At 42.0% G+C, this 18132-nt stretch overlaps 1 protein-coding gene and 1 pseudogene across 1 annotated transcript; one reads left to right on the plus strand and one right to left on the minus strand.

Annotated features, from left to right (window-relative positions):
* Positions 1-406: 406 nt before the first annotated feature.
* On the plus strand, positions 407-1354 carry LOC123949929 (olfactory receptor 2D2-like). The gene has a single exon (XM_046017682.1). The coding sequence runs from the start codon at positions 407-409 to the stop codon at positions 1352-1354; it is 948 nt and encodes a 315-aa protein (XP_045873638.1).
* Positions 1355-3722: 2368 nt separating this feature from the next.
* On the minus strand, positions 3723-4654 carry LOC123949931 (annotated as a pseudogene).
* Positions 4655-18132: the final 13478 nt, after the last annotated feature.

Genomic DNA, 18132 nt, shown 5'->3' on the forward strand with positions numbered 1-18132 from the left:
CCACGGTGTCAAAACAAACAGACACAGAGGAGGTGTGGCAATAGCAGTGTAAGACTCAAGAGTTTTCATTGATAATAAAGTGAAATTAAGTGCCATGCTTTATTGACTAATTCACTCTTTTTTTATTTTTAGATTTTTCATATTCAGAATAAAGAAGACCTTTTGATCTACTGTACATTTACAGATGACACTAAAAATGAATGCACCATCCTAAAGGTATTTTTACAACATCAAAAATTCCAACTAAAGCAGCTTGATCCTCTTCTATATAAAGGGGATTCTAGGAATGGCTGGTAGTGACTGAGAGCAATCCTAAAGTCTTTCAAATCTGATTTATATAATTTTATAGGTTATATGGACCTATGTTTGGCATGAGGTGACTTCTTACTGAAAAAAGAGACAAACTATGAGACAATCAAATCAGACACAGGTGACAGAATTCCTCCTTCTGGGACTCTCTGATGACCCCCACATCCAGAAGCTGCTATTCATTGTATTCCTGGGTGTCTACCTGGTCACTGTGCTTGCAAATCTGCTTCTCATGTGCCTTGTGCAGGTTGACTCCCGGCTTCACACACCCATGTATTTTTTCCTCTGCAACTTATCCCTGGCTGACCTCTGTTTTTCTACGAACATCGTTCCTCAGGCCTTAGTCCACCTGCTATCCAGGAAGAAGGTCATTTCATTCACACGTTGTGCAGCTCAACTTCTACTCTTCCTCATTTTTGGGGGTACACAGTGTGCCTTTCTGGCAGTGATGTCCTATGATCGGTATGTGGCCATCTGCAACCCTCTGCATTACCCTAGCATCATGACATGGAGGGTGTGTGTTCAACTGGCTGCAGGATCATGGACCAGCGGCATTCTGGTGTCTGTGGTGGATACCACTTTTATACTAAGGCTGCCTTACCGAGGCAGCAATAGTATTGCTCATTTCTTCTGTGAGGCCCCTGCACTGTTGATCCTGGCATCCACAGACACCCGCACTTCAGAGATGGCCATTTTCCTCATGGGTGTCGTGATTCTCTTCATACCTGTTTCCCTAATTCTGGTGTCCTACAGCCACATCATAGTAACCGTGGTGAGGATGAAGTCAGCTGTGAGGGGGTTCAAGGCATTCTCTACCTGTGGCTCCCACCTCCTGGTGGTCATCCTTTTTTATGGGTCAGCAATTGTCACCTACATGACACCAAAGACTTCCAAAGAACAGAAAAAACTGGTGTCTGTGTTCTATGCAATGGTGACACCCATGCTTAATCCCCTCATCTATAGCCTGAGGAACAAGGATGTGAAGGGAGCTCTGAAGAAAGTAGCGACAAGGAATTTCCCATGCAGGCTTGATATCTGCCACTGACTGCGAGAACCTCTTAACTCCCTACCTGTAAGATTTGTTGAGTAGTTCTCTGACTACTTCCAGTTCCTCTGGGAAGTTAGGAATGTGTTAAGATACTCATCCTTGGACCTTGTTGTGGACCTACCCTCCATCTTTCATTCAGTAGTTCCTTTGTAGAAAAAAAAGAGCACTAATTCATGGGCTATTAGAAGGAGGGTCTCCTTCCTTCTTGTTGGTTTTAGCACATAAGAGTTAGGAAATCCCAAAAAAATTCACATATATAAACCCTGGAGCCTGTAAAATCCATCTTTTTTTTTCTTCATTTTCAATATTGCTATCCATCTATTCCAGTTCTACTCAAACCCTTTATCTTCTGGTATTTCTGAATCTCTTTGCATCATCACAGAATCAATATATTAACAAGCATTACTTAACCACTTACTATGAGCTAGATGCTAGATGTGGGCTGGCACATGCGTCTTTATGTGTGTTTGAAATGGATAGTGAAGAGCACGGGTACAATGAAGAGAATATACGAGTTCTGCTGTCCTTCTCTCACTACTTAGGGACGTGGGTATTTTATCTCTCAGATAAAGGTAAAGACAGTATTTGGAAACTAACAGGAAATAGTGCCATCCCAGGGCTAGCAAGAGTGAGAAAGAATCTGGTACCAATGCTGCGCGGGAAGGATAACTTAGGACTTGGGACAGGGTAGCTGTATATAGAATGCCATGAGGCAGAAGTTGTGGACTTAGGTGTGTATAGTTGAGAAAGCCACAGGAATAAATATTTCAATCTCATTCTCTACTTACCTTCTGATTTCCTGTTACTGTATTCCAAATAAAATCAGGGACACCTATCTGAAGGTACTTATTTTAGTTCTGTCCATAGATTCCTTTTTCCTGTATATGGTAAGATATTTACATCTTGGGGATTAGGACATGGACATCTTTGAGGACCATTATTCTGCCTACCATACAAAGACAAGTAAAGTACATATGAAGGAGTGATGAAAGTTGGGTTAAAACTGGAGATTATAAATGTAAAATGGTGCCTATCTTCTCAGTTGTGTGATTGCTATCATCCAAACAGAACCCCAAGATCTCCCTTTTCATTTGCAAATTCTTACAGTGATCATTCAGAATGTGCTGCTTTTGTAGAGCCCTTGCTACATGAGAGGGGAAGCGTACCTTGTGTGGGAGATTGAACTGGTCCTGGTACTTCCATGGTACACAGAGTTCGAGTTATAGAGTTTGCAGAGAAGACATGCCTATGCAGTAGACGCTATTTTAGTCTGTTAAGTGTCAATAAATTCTAATGAATAATTCACACATATCTAAGGTGTCCACACCCCAAGCCCGCTATTTTTAAGGAATCTAGAGTTGGCCCATGTTCACCGGACAAAATTAGAAAAAGAGGCTGCTGTACTAGTTGAGTGATAGGCAAACTTAAGGAGGGCAGTTGATTTCATCTAATCCCAATATGGCTGCATAAAATCTAGTAAACAAATAATCTCTGGGTTATTCACAGCAGTTTCCTTGAATGTTGTCCACTTAGCTTGGTATTTCTCACACTCTGTCAACAATTCTCATACGCTAGGTGAAGAATTGAGATTGAGGTGGTGTCTGTGTGGAGTTGTCTTCCTCCAGATGAGGCACAGACTAATCTTGGTAGCAGAGGAAGAAGTCCTCATCTGCTAGCTCGTAGTACATGGGTATGTTATAAGCCAGGGAAGTTTTTGAGTATTACTTTATTATTTTCTTTCTCACTAGAATATTAATTCCACAAGGTAAGAAATTTGTCTATTTTCTTCAGCACTGTGTCTTCAAGGCCTAAACAGGGTCTGACACATGGTGAATGTTGAATAAAAATGTATTGACACTGTGAGTTAAAAAAAATGAGTCAGAGAATGAAACAAAACTCTACCACTTACTGTCATAAGTCTACCACATATTGTCACCATTGTCAAGAGTTTACCTTGTAAGCAAAAAGATCCTTAAAGTTTCAGGTGGAGTTTGAAAAATGGATAATGTAAAGTATGAAGTTATAAAAAGACATGGTTGAGGAAGATCAAGAAACGTTAAAACAAGTACAGAATGGCAAATTGCAGTGCCGTCACTACAACTGTCAACCTTCAGATCAGCTCCCCATCTGTGTCAACTAGCAGTATCCTCAGATATGTTGGTCCCCCAGTTCTATGGACCCAGGCCTATAGAAGTTCTCCTTCATCACTCATGTTCTTTCATTCAGAAACAGAGCCTAGTAAAGTCCAAAATTCTAGTGGATACATCATGACTCTTAGAATGAGGAGGCACCAAAACCCATTGAGGAATTCTTTTTTCATTCCTTTCTCCTTACATTTCACCCCATTGGTTTGCATCACAGACAGTCATAGTTTCAGGCTCAGGGTCCTGTGCATGACTCGCTTCAGTGCAGTCTTCACTTCACTATTCCTTAAGTGTAGATGATCAGGTTCAACATGGCAGTCACCACTGGGTAGGACAGTGATAGTGGTTTCTTGCTCTCAGGAAAGGTGCTGGATCAGGGTTTGGAAGTACGTGAGGATGGCAGTGCTGTAGAAGAGGGAGACAACCAGAAGGCTGAGCAGGTAGAGAAGGCCTTGTGTTTCCCCTCAGCTGAGGACATCCTGAAGACAGGGGAGAGCATTCAGACATAGGAACCCAGGATTAGCAAGATAGGGAAGAGGAGGAGGACAGTGGTTGTCGGAGCCTCCAGTTCAAACAGAGAGCTATCAGCACACACCAGTGCAATGACAGGACAGCTGTCATAGAAAAAGTGGTTCACTCTGTTGGGGCCACAAAAAGGGAAGCTGAAAATCTACATGGTTTTCATGGTGGCCACTGGAAACCCAGAGAACCAGGAGGCAGGGGCTAGCTGGGCACAAGTCCTGCAGCTCATTAATGCCTGGGTAGCACAAAAGGTCAGAGATGGCCACATAGTGGTCCTATGCCACTGTGGCCAGGAGGCAGCACTCAGCAGCCCCAAAGAAGAAATACATCTGAGTAACACAGCCAAGGAAGGAGATGGTTGTGTCTTGGATGATCAGAGTTCCCAGCATCTTGGGTGCAATGACCAAGTTGAAGCCTATCTCCAGGAAGGACAAGTTCCTATGGAGAAGTACACAGGATTTTGTAGAGCAGAGTCAGCTATAGTGTCCAGGAAGATAAAAACATTGCCCACTGGGGTAGCCAGGTAAAAAGTCAAAAAAAGGAGAACCGGTAGAGCTTGTAGTTCAGAGGAGAAGGTTGAAAAGCTCACAAGAACAAACTCACTGAGAACTGTCCAGGTTTCCTACATCATTCTTCTGCTCAAGATTTCATTAGTCATTCATGCTCCAGGAAACAGCAGTCTCCAAATGTTTATACATCTATTATACCCTGGGAAGGAAACCTCCTATGGCCTTGTTCTCCACCTCTCTTGTTTGTTGGATTGCAAATCAAAAGCTGTACGTTTCACAATGTAAAAAAAATAAGCTAGTGCATGGGATTCACAATTCTATGGAAGAATACTAATGCTTTTTCAGACTATACTGACACACACCGCGTAGATCTGTACATGCCCTGACTTTCTTTGCTCGGCAGAGAATGTTCAATATCATAGCTTCAGTTTGGGGCCCCTACCCTATTTTTCTTCAACAGTCAGTGGTACTAACGAAGTCAGGCCAAGCATTTCTGAAGAGAGAGTCTTAATGCACAAAGAAAGGTGGCGAATCAGCCAGGTTATGTTTTTGGCAAAATGAAAGGGTAGGAAAGACAAAGTCAAGAAAAGTGAAACAGCAGTTACCAGTGATCCCTGAGGAGGAGACCTGAATGTGTCCTAATCTCAAGCAGCCCACACTTAACAATGGTTTCAGTATACTGGAGTGATCTTCAATATATTAGAGTATTTCTTCATTTCCCAACTCAGAATATGTCAGTTTATACAAGGAGACATGGAATATAGAGACTGTGGATTATTTTGATTCTTGGGTTTAATATTGTTGATGGGCTATATGTGATCAGAAAATGGAACACAAATCAAAACAGTGTCAGACCGTAGAAAGAATCCAGAAGTATTACATATAAACCCTTCCAATAGCTTTTGTTGGTTGACTTGTGTTTTGACTCTCAGGATATATGAGCTTTAAGTTTGCCTGTTAAATAAATAAAGACCAAGGGGAAATGGGAAAGACTAAGGCTACTTTCTTAATCCTTAAAAGATAAAGTACCTAAAATAAGTAATAACATAGTAGATACAAAATGTGCTTACTGTGATATATAATATCAAACAGAATGTAGTTTCTATTTAGTCAGTTACAAAAATTTTACAAAAGCTACTATATACCAGATTACCAAAAAAAAAAAAAAAAATACCTTCCTCATATAAAAAGTACCTACCCATGGTACAGACCACACTTATTATCAGAATGAAACCTAGAATTTAACACAAATAAAAAACAGTCTTAACTAATTTGAAACTTAAACTTTGCATCAAAGTACAACTCAAATTAAAACCAAAAAAACCACACCATGTCAAAATCCATAGAGCACAGCTTAAGTTCCACCGTTAGGCAATGTCAAAGCCTTACATCCATATTTAAACAAGAATGAAATGAATTAAAGATTCAACTCGAAGTGAGAAAAAGCAAGAAAATATACTGGGAATTTTTACCTTAAAATATAAATTAATACCTCACTCGGTATCAGTAAGTATAGTACTAGGAGGACGGAGATGTTCAGGAGGACATCTCTGAGGAGGATTTCAAAAAGGGACAGTCTGGATGATAGAAGGTCCAAGGTGTGGCTGGGACTGCGAGAAGCTTCCGTGGTCTGTGAGCGACGCACACTGGAATAAAGAAAGTCAAGAACGGTTCGAGTTTAAACTCAACTCTGAAGTACTGAGGACGCCCTTCAGGACGATGGTGGCAGTCCGAACGAAGAGCTGAGAGTGGGAGCCAGGACCGCGGGAAGGGAGGCTCAGAAGGCGCCCGCGACAGGAATCCGGAGCGCTAACCACCCACGTGACACAGGTTCAAGCGCTTTAGAGCGCCGAGGAAACTGCACACGTGCCAACTGCGCGCCGGCAGTATCTGCGGGCAAAGAGGGTCGTTCACACCAAACCGCGGAGAGGCAGCTTGAGGTAAAAAGAGCCTGTCGAGACTGGCGCAGTAAAGGGGCGCAGAAAACAGTCTGCAAAGGAAGCGTCTGAAAATAAGAAAGATGCCGTGAAGTTTTACTGTTTCCACGACTGGTAGCAACGGTTAGGAAAGAAGGCAAGCTGGAAGGACGTCTTCTCCAGTTTCTTTTCGAGCTGATCGATCCAGCCTTCTTATGTCCCAGACGGATCAATACCCGTCATTCCCTAACCCACTGACGAAGCCACTGGGCCCAGGTCGAGCACCTGGAGGGTGAAGGCCCGTCACCGAATGGAAGAGCGGCCGGCTAAAGGCTGTCGACCGCTCTCCCGCGCCCTGACTTCCTTCGGCAGCCCGCGCCCGCCAGGCTCCCGAGCCCCAGGCCAGGTGGCCCCGCAGAGACTGCGGAGCGCCGCGCCGGAAGCCGCCCAGCTGCGAGCGGGCCGACGGACCCCCGCGGGATTCCCCATCCCGCACACCCCGCGTCCTCACCGCCCGCTGACCCGGTGTTATCTGCGGGCACCGCTCCCAGCAGGGGCTCTGTTCAGTCACAGCCGGGCGCCTGTTCCGCCAGGACCCGCGGGGGCCGCGGGCGTCGCGGGCGGAGGGAGCCGGCGTGGGTGGTCGCGCCCTAGTCAGAAAGCCGTGGCCACACCCGGGCCTTACACGCCGCAGGCCGACTGGCATTTCCGAAAAGCCAAGGCGCGGCCCCGACGCACGCACGCGCACAAGTCCTGGAAGGAGCCCCCAGCAGCCTTGGAGGCCCCAGTCCGCCATCCTGACGCTGGGGCTTCTCCCAGTCCCGCCCCCCTCCCCCAGACCCCGCCCACCCCAGAGACTGGTGTCCACCCCCAGTTCCAGGAATGGGTGGAATGGGGGCCTTGGTCAGGGTGGAGGTGAGGGGTAGGGAGGATGTCCTGTGAAACAAGCTTAGCTTTCCCCATCCCATCCAGGAAAACCGGCCAACATCTTCCCCACCTTCTCAGTGCCACCACCACCCCATTTGCGGGGAACCAAAAAACATGGCAGAACTTTGAAAAGATACCGGTTTGTAGAAAACATGGTTTTCACTGGTTGATGCACTCATCCATTGCTTCTGTTTTGCATCCAAGTAAAACGTCTCGCGGAAGGCCATGAGTTCAGTTTTGGCTTGTTGAGGATGAGATACTTTGTGCTGTCCAAGAAGCATTATCAAGTAGACATATAGATAGAGGTGTCTGGAGCCTTGAGGTGTCTCGGTGTAAAATTTGTGTTCATTCTGGGTAAGTGACAGTTGAGGTTATGGGTGAGGACGAAGTTGCAGAAGGAAAGAGAAAAAGAGAAAATACTAAAAGCAGAGGGTTCAGGGTTGAGCCCCAGAGGAAGAACTCAATCTAGTAAATCAGGGAGAGCCTCCCTGGAACAGAGCTTTAAATCTAGAGGACGAGTTAAACAAGCTAAAACAATAGGGGAAGTAGACGTTTTTTTGCTGACTTCGCTGTGCCCACTATCTGTCTTAAGCAAATTATAAATATCTTCTCGCTCATCCCCACAAAACACTATAAGATAGAGATTATCATCCCCCAATATTTGGAAATGAAAATCTGAAGAAGCTAAGCCTCAAGCTCAAATCACTTTCTACTTCTATCACTGCTGTTCACTCAATGCTTCAATATTCAGAGGGCCATTAGTAAGTTATTGAAGAATTATGGATGATATTTTCCAAGACTGGGGATAGGGTGTGTGCTATGAATTGTTTGTGATGAGACTGAGCTTTATATAAGTCATATTAAAGTTGCTAGGCAAAATCAAAATTTTAACTTGTAAGTATTGCCAGTAAATTAGTCTCAAACACCTTCTACAGCCAATTAAAGAGCAGAGAAATGGAAAAGGCACAAAATAGGAAAGAGAAGGACCAGCCTTTCTCTCACTCCTTACCGATTTGATGGTTCTGACCATTTGTTTTCAGAGATCCACTGAAGCACTGACTCTGCTGTGTAACCGAAGAAGGCAATTTTCAGGTTGCATTCACTTCATTAAAGGTCCATCAGGAACGGATGCTGGATTTTGTCAAATGCTTTTTCTGCATCAATTGAGAGGACCATGTGGTTCTTCTCTCTTCTCTTATTGATGTGTTCTATCACACTGATTGATTTGCGAATGTTGAACCAACCTTGCAACCCAGGGATGAATCCCACCTGGTCATGGTGGATCATCTTTTTAATGTGCTGCTGGATCCTGTTTGCTAGGATCTTGTTGAGAATCTTTGCATCCATATTCATCAGTGATATTGGTCTGAAATTCTCCTTTTTGGTAGGGTCTTTGCCTGTTTTGGGGATCAGGGTAATGCTGGCTTCATAAAAAGAGTCTGGAAGTTTTCCTTCTGCTTCAATTTTTTGGAACAGCTTCAGGAGAATTGGTGTTATTTCTTCTTTGAAAGTTTGGTAGAATTCCCCAGGGAATCCGTCAGGTCCTGGGCTCTTGTTTTTTGGGAGGTTTTTGATCACTGCTTCAATCTTATTCCTAGATATCAGTCTATTCAGGTTGTCAATTTCTTCCTGGCTCAATTTTGGGAGTTTACAGTTTTCCAGGAATGCCTGCATTTCATCTAGGTTGCTTAGCTTATTGGCATATAACTGTTGGTAATAATTTCTGATGATTGTTTCTATTTCCTTGGTGTTAGTTGTGATCTCTCCCTTTTCATTCATAATTTTATAAATTTGGGCTTTCTCTCTTTTCTTTTGGATTAGTGTGGCCAATGGTTTATCGATCTTATTGATTCTTTCAAAAAACCAGCTTCTAGTTTCATTGATACGTTCTACTGTATCTCTCGTTTCTACCTCATTGATCTCTGCTCTAATCTTGATTATTTCCCTTCTTGCATGTGGAGTTGGTTTGATTTGTTGTTGATTCTCCAGTTCTTTAAGTTCTAGAGACAGCTGGTGTATTCTGGATTTTTCAATTTTTTTGAGGGAGGCTTGGATGGCTATGTATTTCCCCCTTAGAACTGCCTTCGCTGTATCCCATAGGTTTTGGACTGAATTGTCTTCATTCTCATTGGTTTCCATGAATTGTTTAAGTTCGTCTTTGATCTCCTGGTTGATCCAAGCATTCTTAAGCAAGGTGGTCTTTAGCTTCCAAGTGTTTGAGTTCCTTCTGTACTTTTCCTTGTGATTGAGTTCCAGTTTCAAAGCATCGTGATCAGAGAATATGCAGGGAATAATGTCAGTCTTTTGGTATCGGTTGAGTCCTGCTTTGTGACCCAGTATGTGGTCTATTCTGGAGAAGGTTCCATGTGCACTTGAGAAGAATGAGTATTCTGTTGTTTTAGGGTGGAATGTTCTGTATACATCAATGAGGTCCATCTGGTCCAATGTTTCATTCAATGCTCTTATTTCTTTATTAATTTTCTGCTTCAATGATCTGTCTATTTCTGAGAGAGGCGTATTAAGATCTCCTACTATTATGGTATTCATATCAATATGACTCTTTATCTTGATTAATAGTTTTCTTATGTAATTGGGTGCTCCCATATTGGGGGCATAGATATTCACAATTGTTAGATCGTCCTGTCGGATAGTCCCTTTAAGAATTATGTAGTGTCCTTCTGTATCTCTGACTACAGTCTTTAGTTTAAAATCTAATTTATCTGATATGAGAATCGCTACTCCGGCCTTCTTTTGAGGCCCATTGGCATGAAAGATGCTTCTCCATCCCTTCCATTCCTTCACTTTCAGTCTGGGTTTATCCTTAGGTTCAAAATGGGTCTCTTGTAGACAATATATGGATGGGTCCTGTCGTTTTATCCAATCTGCAACCCTGTGTCATTTTATGGGCACATTTAGGCCATTCACATTGAGAGTGATTATTGAGAGATAGGTTTTTATTGACATCGTGTTGCCTTTGAAGTCTTTCTGTCTGTAGATTGTTTCTATATTTCTGTTCAATGATATTCTTAGGATTTTTTCTCTTTTATAGGACCCCCCCCCTTAATATTTCCTGCAGTGTCGGCTTGGTGGTTGCATAGTCTTTTAAGCCTTGCTGGTCTTGGAAACTCTTGATCTCTCCATCCATTTTAAATGTCAGTCTTGCTGGATAGAGTATTCTTGGTTGCATGTTCTTCTCATTTAGTACTCTGAATATATTTTGCCAGCCCTTCCTGGCTTGCCAGGTCTCTGTGGAAAGGTCTGACGTTATTCTAATGGGCTTTCCTCTGTACGTAAGGAGCTTCTTTGTCCTAGCTGCTTTTAAGAGGGTCTGTCGTGAAACATAATTCCTCATTCTAAGTATAAGGTGTTGTGAGGACTTTCAAGAATCTAAAATCTTGGGAGGAAATCTCTCTGCCTCTAGTACATGAACGTTGTTTCCATTCGTGAGATTGGGAAAATTTTCATAGACAACTTCTTCCACTATATCTTCTAGACTTCTTTCTTTTTCCTCCCCTTCAGGATTCCAATAATTCTGACGTTGGAACGTTTCATGGCATCGTTTATTTCCCTGATTCTGTTTTCGTGGCTTCTGAGCTGTTTGTTCCAGGCTTCCTCCTGATCCTTTCTCTCTATCTGTTTGTTCTCCACATAACTAATTCTATCTTCTGTCTCAGTTACCCTAGCTTTTTTAGATTAGATTGGAACTCATTGAGAGCATTTTGAACACCATCCCTGGTGGCTTTCAGTTCTGCCCTAACATTGTGAACATCATCCCTGGTGGCTTTCAGTTCTGCCCTAGTCAATTCTGTTTGGTCATCCATGGCTTTCTCCAACCTAGCTATTGCCTGGATAATTGTTAGTCTGAATTCCTTTTCTGACATATTGTCTATGTCGATAGCCATTAGCTCTGTTGCAGAAGGCCCATCCTCTGTATTTTTCTTCTGTTGGGTATTCCTCCTCCTAGTCATTTTGGTAAGAGATGACTGAACAGATGCAGCTGGACTTATCGATTGTGGTGCAGTCAATGTGCACCCTGGAACGCTTCTGTGCAATCAGGATTCCCCATCCAAATGAGAGAAAAAAGAAAAGAAAAAGAAATAGAGAAGAAGAAAGAAAAAAAAGGGGGGAAAGAAAAAAGGAAAAAAAGAGAGAGAGAGAGATAGGGAAAAAAGGGAAGATAAAAGAGAAGGCTCAGCCCAAATGGGCCACAAGGTAAGATTTGTGGAGTATACAAACAAAAACAGACAGACAAAAAGAGTGATAAAAGTATATGACAAGAGAAAAAAATATGTATATATAAGCAAAAAAAAAAAGGGAAGAACCTCATCAGAAAGAACCCCAAGTATAAGGTTTATATATTATCAGGACAAACACAAATTCACAGAAACACTGACAGAAGGAAAAATTGGGAGAATGGTTATAGATTCTCAGTGTGGGTGAGGAAGGTTATTTTGATTCTTCCTGTAGGTATCTTGATGTTTTTGTTAAGAGACTCAACTTTCCTAAGTTACAGGGGGGTTAAAAACTGGTTTGCCTATAGGGGTAGCATTGATTGGGGAAAGGGGATTACCTGAAGTTTAACTATATGTATAGTAGAAAATAAAAATTAAAAAAGAATAAACTAGACTAAACTAAGTTAAAATTTAAAAAAAATTAAAAAAATAGAAAAACAAAAGAAAAACACGGGTGTATGTATCAAAAAGTTCAGGTTAGAAGGTTATTAAAGAATTTGATGTACTGGACATCTCAGTGTGATGGTAAATAGGTTAAAAAATTATCTGTATGTATAAAAAAAAAAGAACCAGAATATTGGTAAAGAGTTAAAAATAAAAGTTGTATTTATGAAATAGTGGTGATTGTTCTCTTGTAGTTTTTTTTTTTCTTCCTTCCTGGTTGGTTTTCTGGGGGAGGGGCCTGCCACGTGGGTTTTCAGACAATGATGTTCCCTGAGTTAGGTCCTCCCACTCCCCTCAAGGGGGTGAGCTCTGAGGAAACTGTTTTTTTCAGCCTTTTGTTCTCTGGGGGTTTTTATGTTCTTTCATCTGCTTTCTCTCGCCTTGACAGCTTTTGATGTTTTTTGGAGGTTTAGAGGAGAGCAAACAGCACCCCAACCTCCCTCTCAGAGAGAAGCCTCAGAATGTTTTGCAAAAGCTGCTGGCAGAGTTGGTTCTGAGTCACTGTCCCTGGGGATGCAGGAGCTCCTCGTTGTACCCAAAACCAGGGCAGCGGTGGCTGTCTAGGCAGCTCCAGACCGCCAGAGAGGTTCCGAGCAGAGATGGCACACTGAGATTTTCCCGCTGTCAAGGGCTGGGAATGTCTGGTTTTTCCGGATGCCAGAGCTCCAGGCTAGCGCCTATGAGCACCTATCCCAAGGGAGGGTGTGGGACGCGCGCGTTTCAGCATTGCTGTCTGGCCAGGCTCCCAGCCCCTCACGGGAGCCAGACCCCACTCCTTTCGGGCGCGCTGGCATTCAGGTGCACTGGCCGCTCAGGGACAGAGACCTGATTTCTCCGCCACACTCTCTCTGGCTCAGCGCCAGGGGAGGCTGTCCTGGGTCCAGGGACTTAGGTCCCTGACCCTATCCACCCAGGTTCCCACTATTACCCCCCCCCTGTGATCCTTTGCTCTTTGTTTTTTGCGTGCTTTCAACCAGACCCCAAGTTAATGCTGGTCCCCAGACGCAGAGCACTCTCGTGTTGGGGTGTTACTTTCCAATCAGTCACCTCTGGTGGCTCCCTCCCCCTTTTGTTTATCTTCCGATATCAGTCCAATGCTCCCAGTCTGCTTTACCTGCCACTGGCATCTTCTGCTCCTGTAGAGACCCAGAAGTATATAATTCTGATCTCAGGCTGACTTCATGGGTCGTCAGAGTTCTTTGGTAGGTAATCAGCTCACTTTAGGGTACAGGTTGATGGTGCCTCCTCCTATATCCCCGCCATCTTGACCCCCCCCCTGCCTTTTTGTTTTGTTGACTGTTTCCTTTGCTGTGCAGAAGCTTTTGATCTCGATGAAGTCCCAAAAGTTCATTTTTGCTTTTGTTTCCTTGGCTTTTGGAGACATATCTTGGAAGAAGTTGATGTGGCTGATATCAAAGAGGTTACTGCCTATGGTCTCCTCTAGGATTCTGATGGATTCCTGTCTCACGCTGAGGTCTTTTATCCATTTTGAGTTTATCTTTGTGCACGGTGTAAGAGAATGATCGAGTTTCATTCTTCTTCATATAGCTGTCCAGTTTTCCCAGCATCATTTATGGAAGAGACTGTCTTTTTTCCACTGTATATTTTTTCCTGTTTTGTCAAAGATTATTTGACCATAGATGAGGGCCCATATTTGGGCTCTCCACTCTGTTCCACTGGTCTATGTGTCTGTTTATATGCCAGTACCATGCTGTCTTGGTGATCACAGCTTTGTAGTAAAGCTTGAAATCGGGTAACGTGATGCCGCCAGTTTTGTTTTTGTTTTCAACATTTCCTTAGCAATTCGGGGTCTCTTCTGATTCCATACAAATTTTAGAATTATTTGCTCCAGCTCATTGAAGAATACTGGTGGAATTTTGATGGCATTAAAATTATAGATTGCTCTAGGCAGTATAGACATTTTAACTATGTTTATTCTTCTGATCCAAGAGCATGGAATGGTCTTCCATCTTTTTGTGTGTACTTCAGTTTCTTTCATGAGTGTTCTATAGTTCCACGAGTACAGATCCTTTACCTCTTTGGTTAGGTTCATTCCCAGGTATCTTATGGTTCTTGGTGCTAGAGTAAATAGAATCGATTCTCTAATTTCGCTTTCTGTATTTTCATTGTTAGTGTATAAGAAAGCCAGTGATTTCTGTACATTGACTTTGTATCCTGTCATGTTACTGAATTGCTGTATGAGTTCTAGTAGTTTGGGGGTGGAACCTTTTGGGTTTTCAATATAAGGAATCATGTCATCTGTGAAGAGAGAGAGTTTGACTTCTTCATTGCCAATTTGGATACCTTTTATTTCTCTTTGTTGTATGATTGCTGTTGCTAGGACTTCTAATACTATGTTGAACAAGAGTGGTGAGAATGGACATCCTTATCATGTTCCTGATCTCAACGGGAAGGCTGCAAACTTTTTCCCATTGAGGATGATATTTGACGTGGGTCTTTCATAGATAGATTTTATGAAGTTCAAGAATGTTCCCTCTATACCTATACTTTGAAACGTTTTAACCAGGAACGGATGCTGGATTTTGTCAAATGCTTTCTCTGCATCAATTGAGAGGACCATGTGGTTTTCCTCTCTTCTCTTATTGATTTGTTCTATCACATTGATTGATTTGCGAATGTTGAACTATCCTTGTAACCCAGGGATGAATCCCACCTGGTCATGGTGGATAATCTTTTTAATGTGCTGCTGGATCCTGTTTGCTAGGATCTTGCTGAGAACCTTAACATCCATATCCATCAGTGATATTGGTCTGAAATTCTCCTTTTTGGTAGGGTCTTTGCCTGTTTTGGGGATCAGGGTAATGCTGGCTTCATCAAAAGAGTCTGGAAGTTTTCTTTCTGCTTCAATTTTTTGGAACAGCTTCAGGAAAATTGGTATAATTTCTTCTTTCAAAGTTTGGTAGAATTCCCCAGGGAATCCGTCAGGTCCTGGGCTCTTGTTTTTTGGGAGGTTTTTTGTTTTGTTTTGTTTTGTTTTTTATCACTGCTTCAATCTCATTACTAGATATCAGTCTATTCAGGTTGTCAATTTCTTCCTGGTTCAATTTTGGGAGTTTACAGTTTTCCAGGAATGCATGCATTTCATCTAGGTTGCTTAGCTTATTGGCATATAACTGTTGGTAATAATTTCTGATGATTGTTTCTATTTCCTTGGTGTTAGTTGTGATCTCTCCCTTTTCATTCATAATTTTATAAATTTGGGCTTTCTCTCTTTTCTTTTGGATTAGTATGGCCAATGGTTTATCGATCTTATTGATTCTTTCAAAAAACCAGCTTCTAGTTTCATTGATACATTCTACTGTATCTCTCGTTTCTACCTCATTGATCTCTGCTCTAATCTTGATTATTTCCCTTCCTGCATGTGGAGTTGTTTTGATTTGTTGTTGATTCTCCAGTTCTTTAAGGTGTAGGGAGAGCTGGTGTATTCTGGATTTTTCAATTTTTTTGAGGGAGGCTTGGATGGCTATATATTTCCCCCTTAGAACTGCCTTTGCTGTATCCCATAGATTTTGGACTGAATTGTCTTCATTCTCATTGGTTTCCATGAATTGTTTAAGTTCTTTTTTGATCTCCTGGTTGATCCAAGCATTCTTAAGCAAGGTGGTCTTTAGCTTCCAGGTGTTTGAGTTCCTTCCAAACTTTTCCTAGTGATTGAGCTCCAGTTTCAAAGCATTGTGATCTGAGAATATGCAGGGAATCATGTCAGTCTTTTGGTATCAGTTGAGTCCTGCTTTGTGACCGAGTATGTGGTCTATTCTGTAGAAGGTTCCATGTGCCCTTGAGAAGAATGAGTATTCTGTTGTTTCAGGGTGGAATGTTCTGTATATGTCTATGAGGTCCATCTGGTCCAATGTTTCATTCAATGCTCTTATGTCTGTATTGATTTTCTGCTTCGATAATCTGTCTATTACTGAGAGAGGCGTGTTAAGATCTCCTACTATTAATGTATATATATCAATATGACTCTTTATCTTGATTAATAGTATTCTTATGTAATTGGCTGCTCCCATATTGGGGGCATAGATATTTACAATTGTTAGATCATCTTGGTGGATAGTCCCTTTAAGAATTATGTAGTGTCTTTCTGTATCTCTGACTACAGTCTCTAGTTTAAAATCTAATTTATCTGATATGAGAATCGCTACCCTGGCCTTCTTTTGAGGCCCATTGGCATGAAAGATGCTTCTCCATCCCTTCACTTTCAGTCTGGGTGTATCTTTAGGTTCAAAATGGGTCTCTTGTAGACAACATATGGATGGGTCCTGTCTTTTTATCCAATCTGCAACCCTGTGTCATTTTATGGGTATATTTTGCATGAAAGATGCTTCTCCATCCCTTCACTTTCAGTCTGGGTGTATCTTTAGGTTCAAAATGGGTCTCTTGTAGAAAACATATGGTTGGGTCCTGTTGTTTTATCCAATCTGCAATCCTGTGTCATTTTATGGTCGCATTTAGGTCATTCACATTGTGAGTGATTATTGATAGATACGTTTTATTGATATCGTGTTACCTTTGAAGTCTTTCTGTCTGTAGATTGTCTCTATATTTCTGTTCAATGATGTTCTTAGAACTTTTTCCCTTTTATAGTACCCCTCTTAATATTTCCTGCAGTGTCAGTTTAGTGGTTACATAGTCTTTTAAGCCTTGCCGGTCTTGGAAACTCTTGATCTCTCCATCCATTTTGAATGTCAGTCTTACTGGATAAAGTATTCTTGGCTGCATGTTCTTCCCATTTAGTACTCTGAGTATATTTTGCCAGCCTTCCTGGCTTGCCAGGTCTCTGTGGACAGGTATGATGTTATTCTAAGGGGCTTTCCTCTGTATATAGGGAGCTTCTTTGTCCTTGGTGCTTTCAAGAGGGTCTGCCTACAATTGTAATTCTTCATTCTAACTATCTGGTGTCATGAGGACTTTTGAGAATCTAAAATCTTTGGGGGTAACCGTTCTGCCTCTAGTACATGAATGCTGTTTCCATTCGTGAGATTGGGAAAATTTTCATAGACAACTTCTTCCACTATATCTTCTAGACTTCTTTCTTTTTCCTCCCCTTCAGGATTCCAATAATTCTGACGTTGGAACGTTTCATGGCATCGTTTATTTCCCTGATTCTGTTTTCGTGGCTTCTGAGCTGTTTGTTCCAGGCTTCCTCCTGATCCTTTCTCTCTATCTGTTTGTTCTCCACATAACTAATTCTATCTTCTGTCTCAGTTACCCTAGCTTTTTTAGATTAGATTGGAACTCATTGAGAGCATTTTGAACACCATCCCTGGTGGCTTTCAGTTCTGCCCTAACATTGTGAACATCATCCCTGGTGGCTTTCAGTTCTGCCCTAGTCAATTCTGTTTGGTCATCCATGGCTTTCTCCAACCTAGCTATTGCCTGGATAATTGTTAGTCTGAATTCCTTTTCTGACATATTGTCTATGTCGATAGCCATTAGCTCTGTTGCAGAAGGCCCATCCTCTGTATTTTTCTTCTGTTGTGCATTCCTCCTCCTAGTCATTTTGGTAAGAGATGACTGAATGGATGTAGCTGGATGTATCGCCTGTGGTGCTGTCAAGGTGCACCCTGGAACGCTTCTGTGCAATCAGGATTCCCCACCCAAATGAGAGAAAAAGAAAAGAGAAAGAAAAAGAAAAAGAGAGAGAGAGAGAGAGAGACAGGAAAAAAAGGAAGATAAAAGAGCAGGCTCATTCCAATTGGCCCCCAAGGTAAGATTTATGAAGTAAACAAACAAAAACAGACAAACAAAAAGACTGATAATAGTATATGACAAGAGAAAAATAAAAAAATATATATATAAAAGCAAAAAAAAAGAAGAACCTCGTCAAAAAGAACCCCAAGTGTAAGATTTATACACTATCAGGACAAGCACAAATACACAGAAACACTGACAGAAGGAAAAGATGGGAGAGTGGTTATAAATTCTCAGTGGGCAAGGAAGGTATTTTTATTCTTCCTGGATGTATCTTGTTGTCTTTGTTAAAGGATTCAACTTTCCTAAGATAAAGGGGGATTAAAAATTGCTTTACCTATAGGGGTAGCATTGATTGGGGAAAGG

Source organism: Meles meles, chromosome 8, assembly GCF_922984935.1.
Source record: "Meles meles chromosome 8, mMelMel3.1 paternal haplotype, whole genome shotgun sequence".
Lineage (NCBI taxonomy): Eukaryota > Metazoa > Chordata > Mammalia > Carnivora > Mustelidae > Meles > Meles meles.

Excerpts from the sequence above, each read along its gene's own strand:
- LOC123949929 (XM_046017682.1), top strand. The coding sequence starts at position 407 with ATGAGACAATCAAATCAGACACAGGTGACAGAATTCCTCCTTCTGGGA.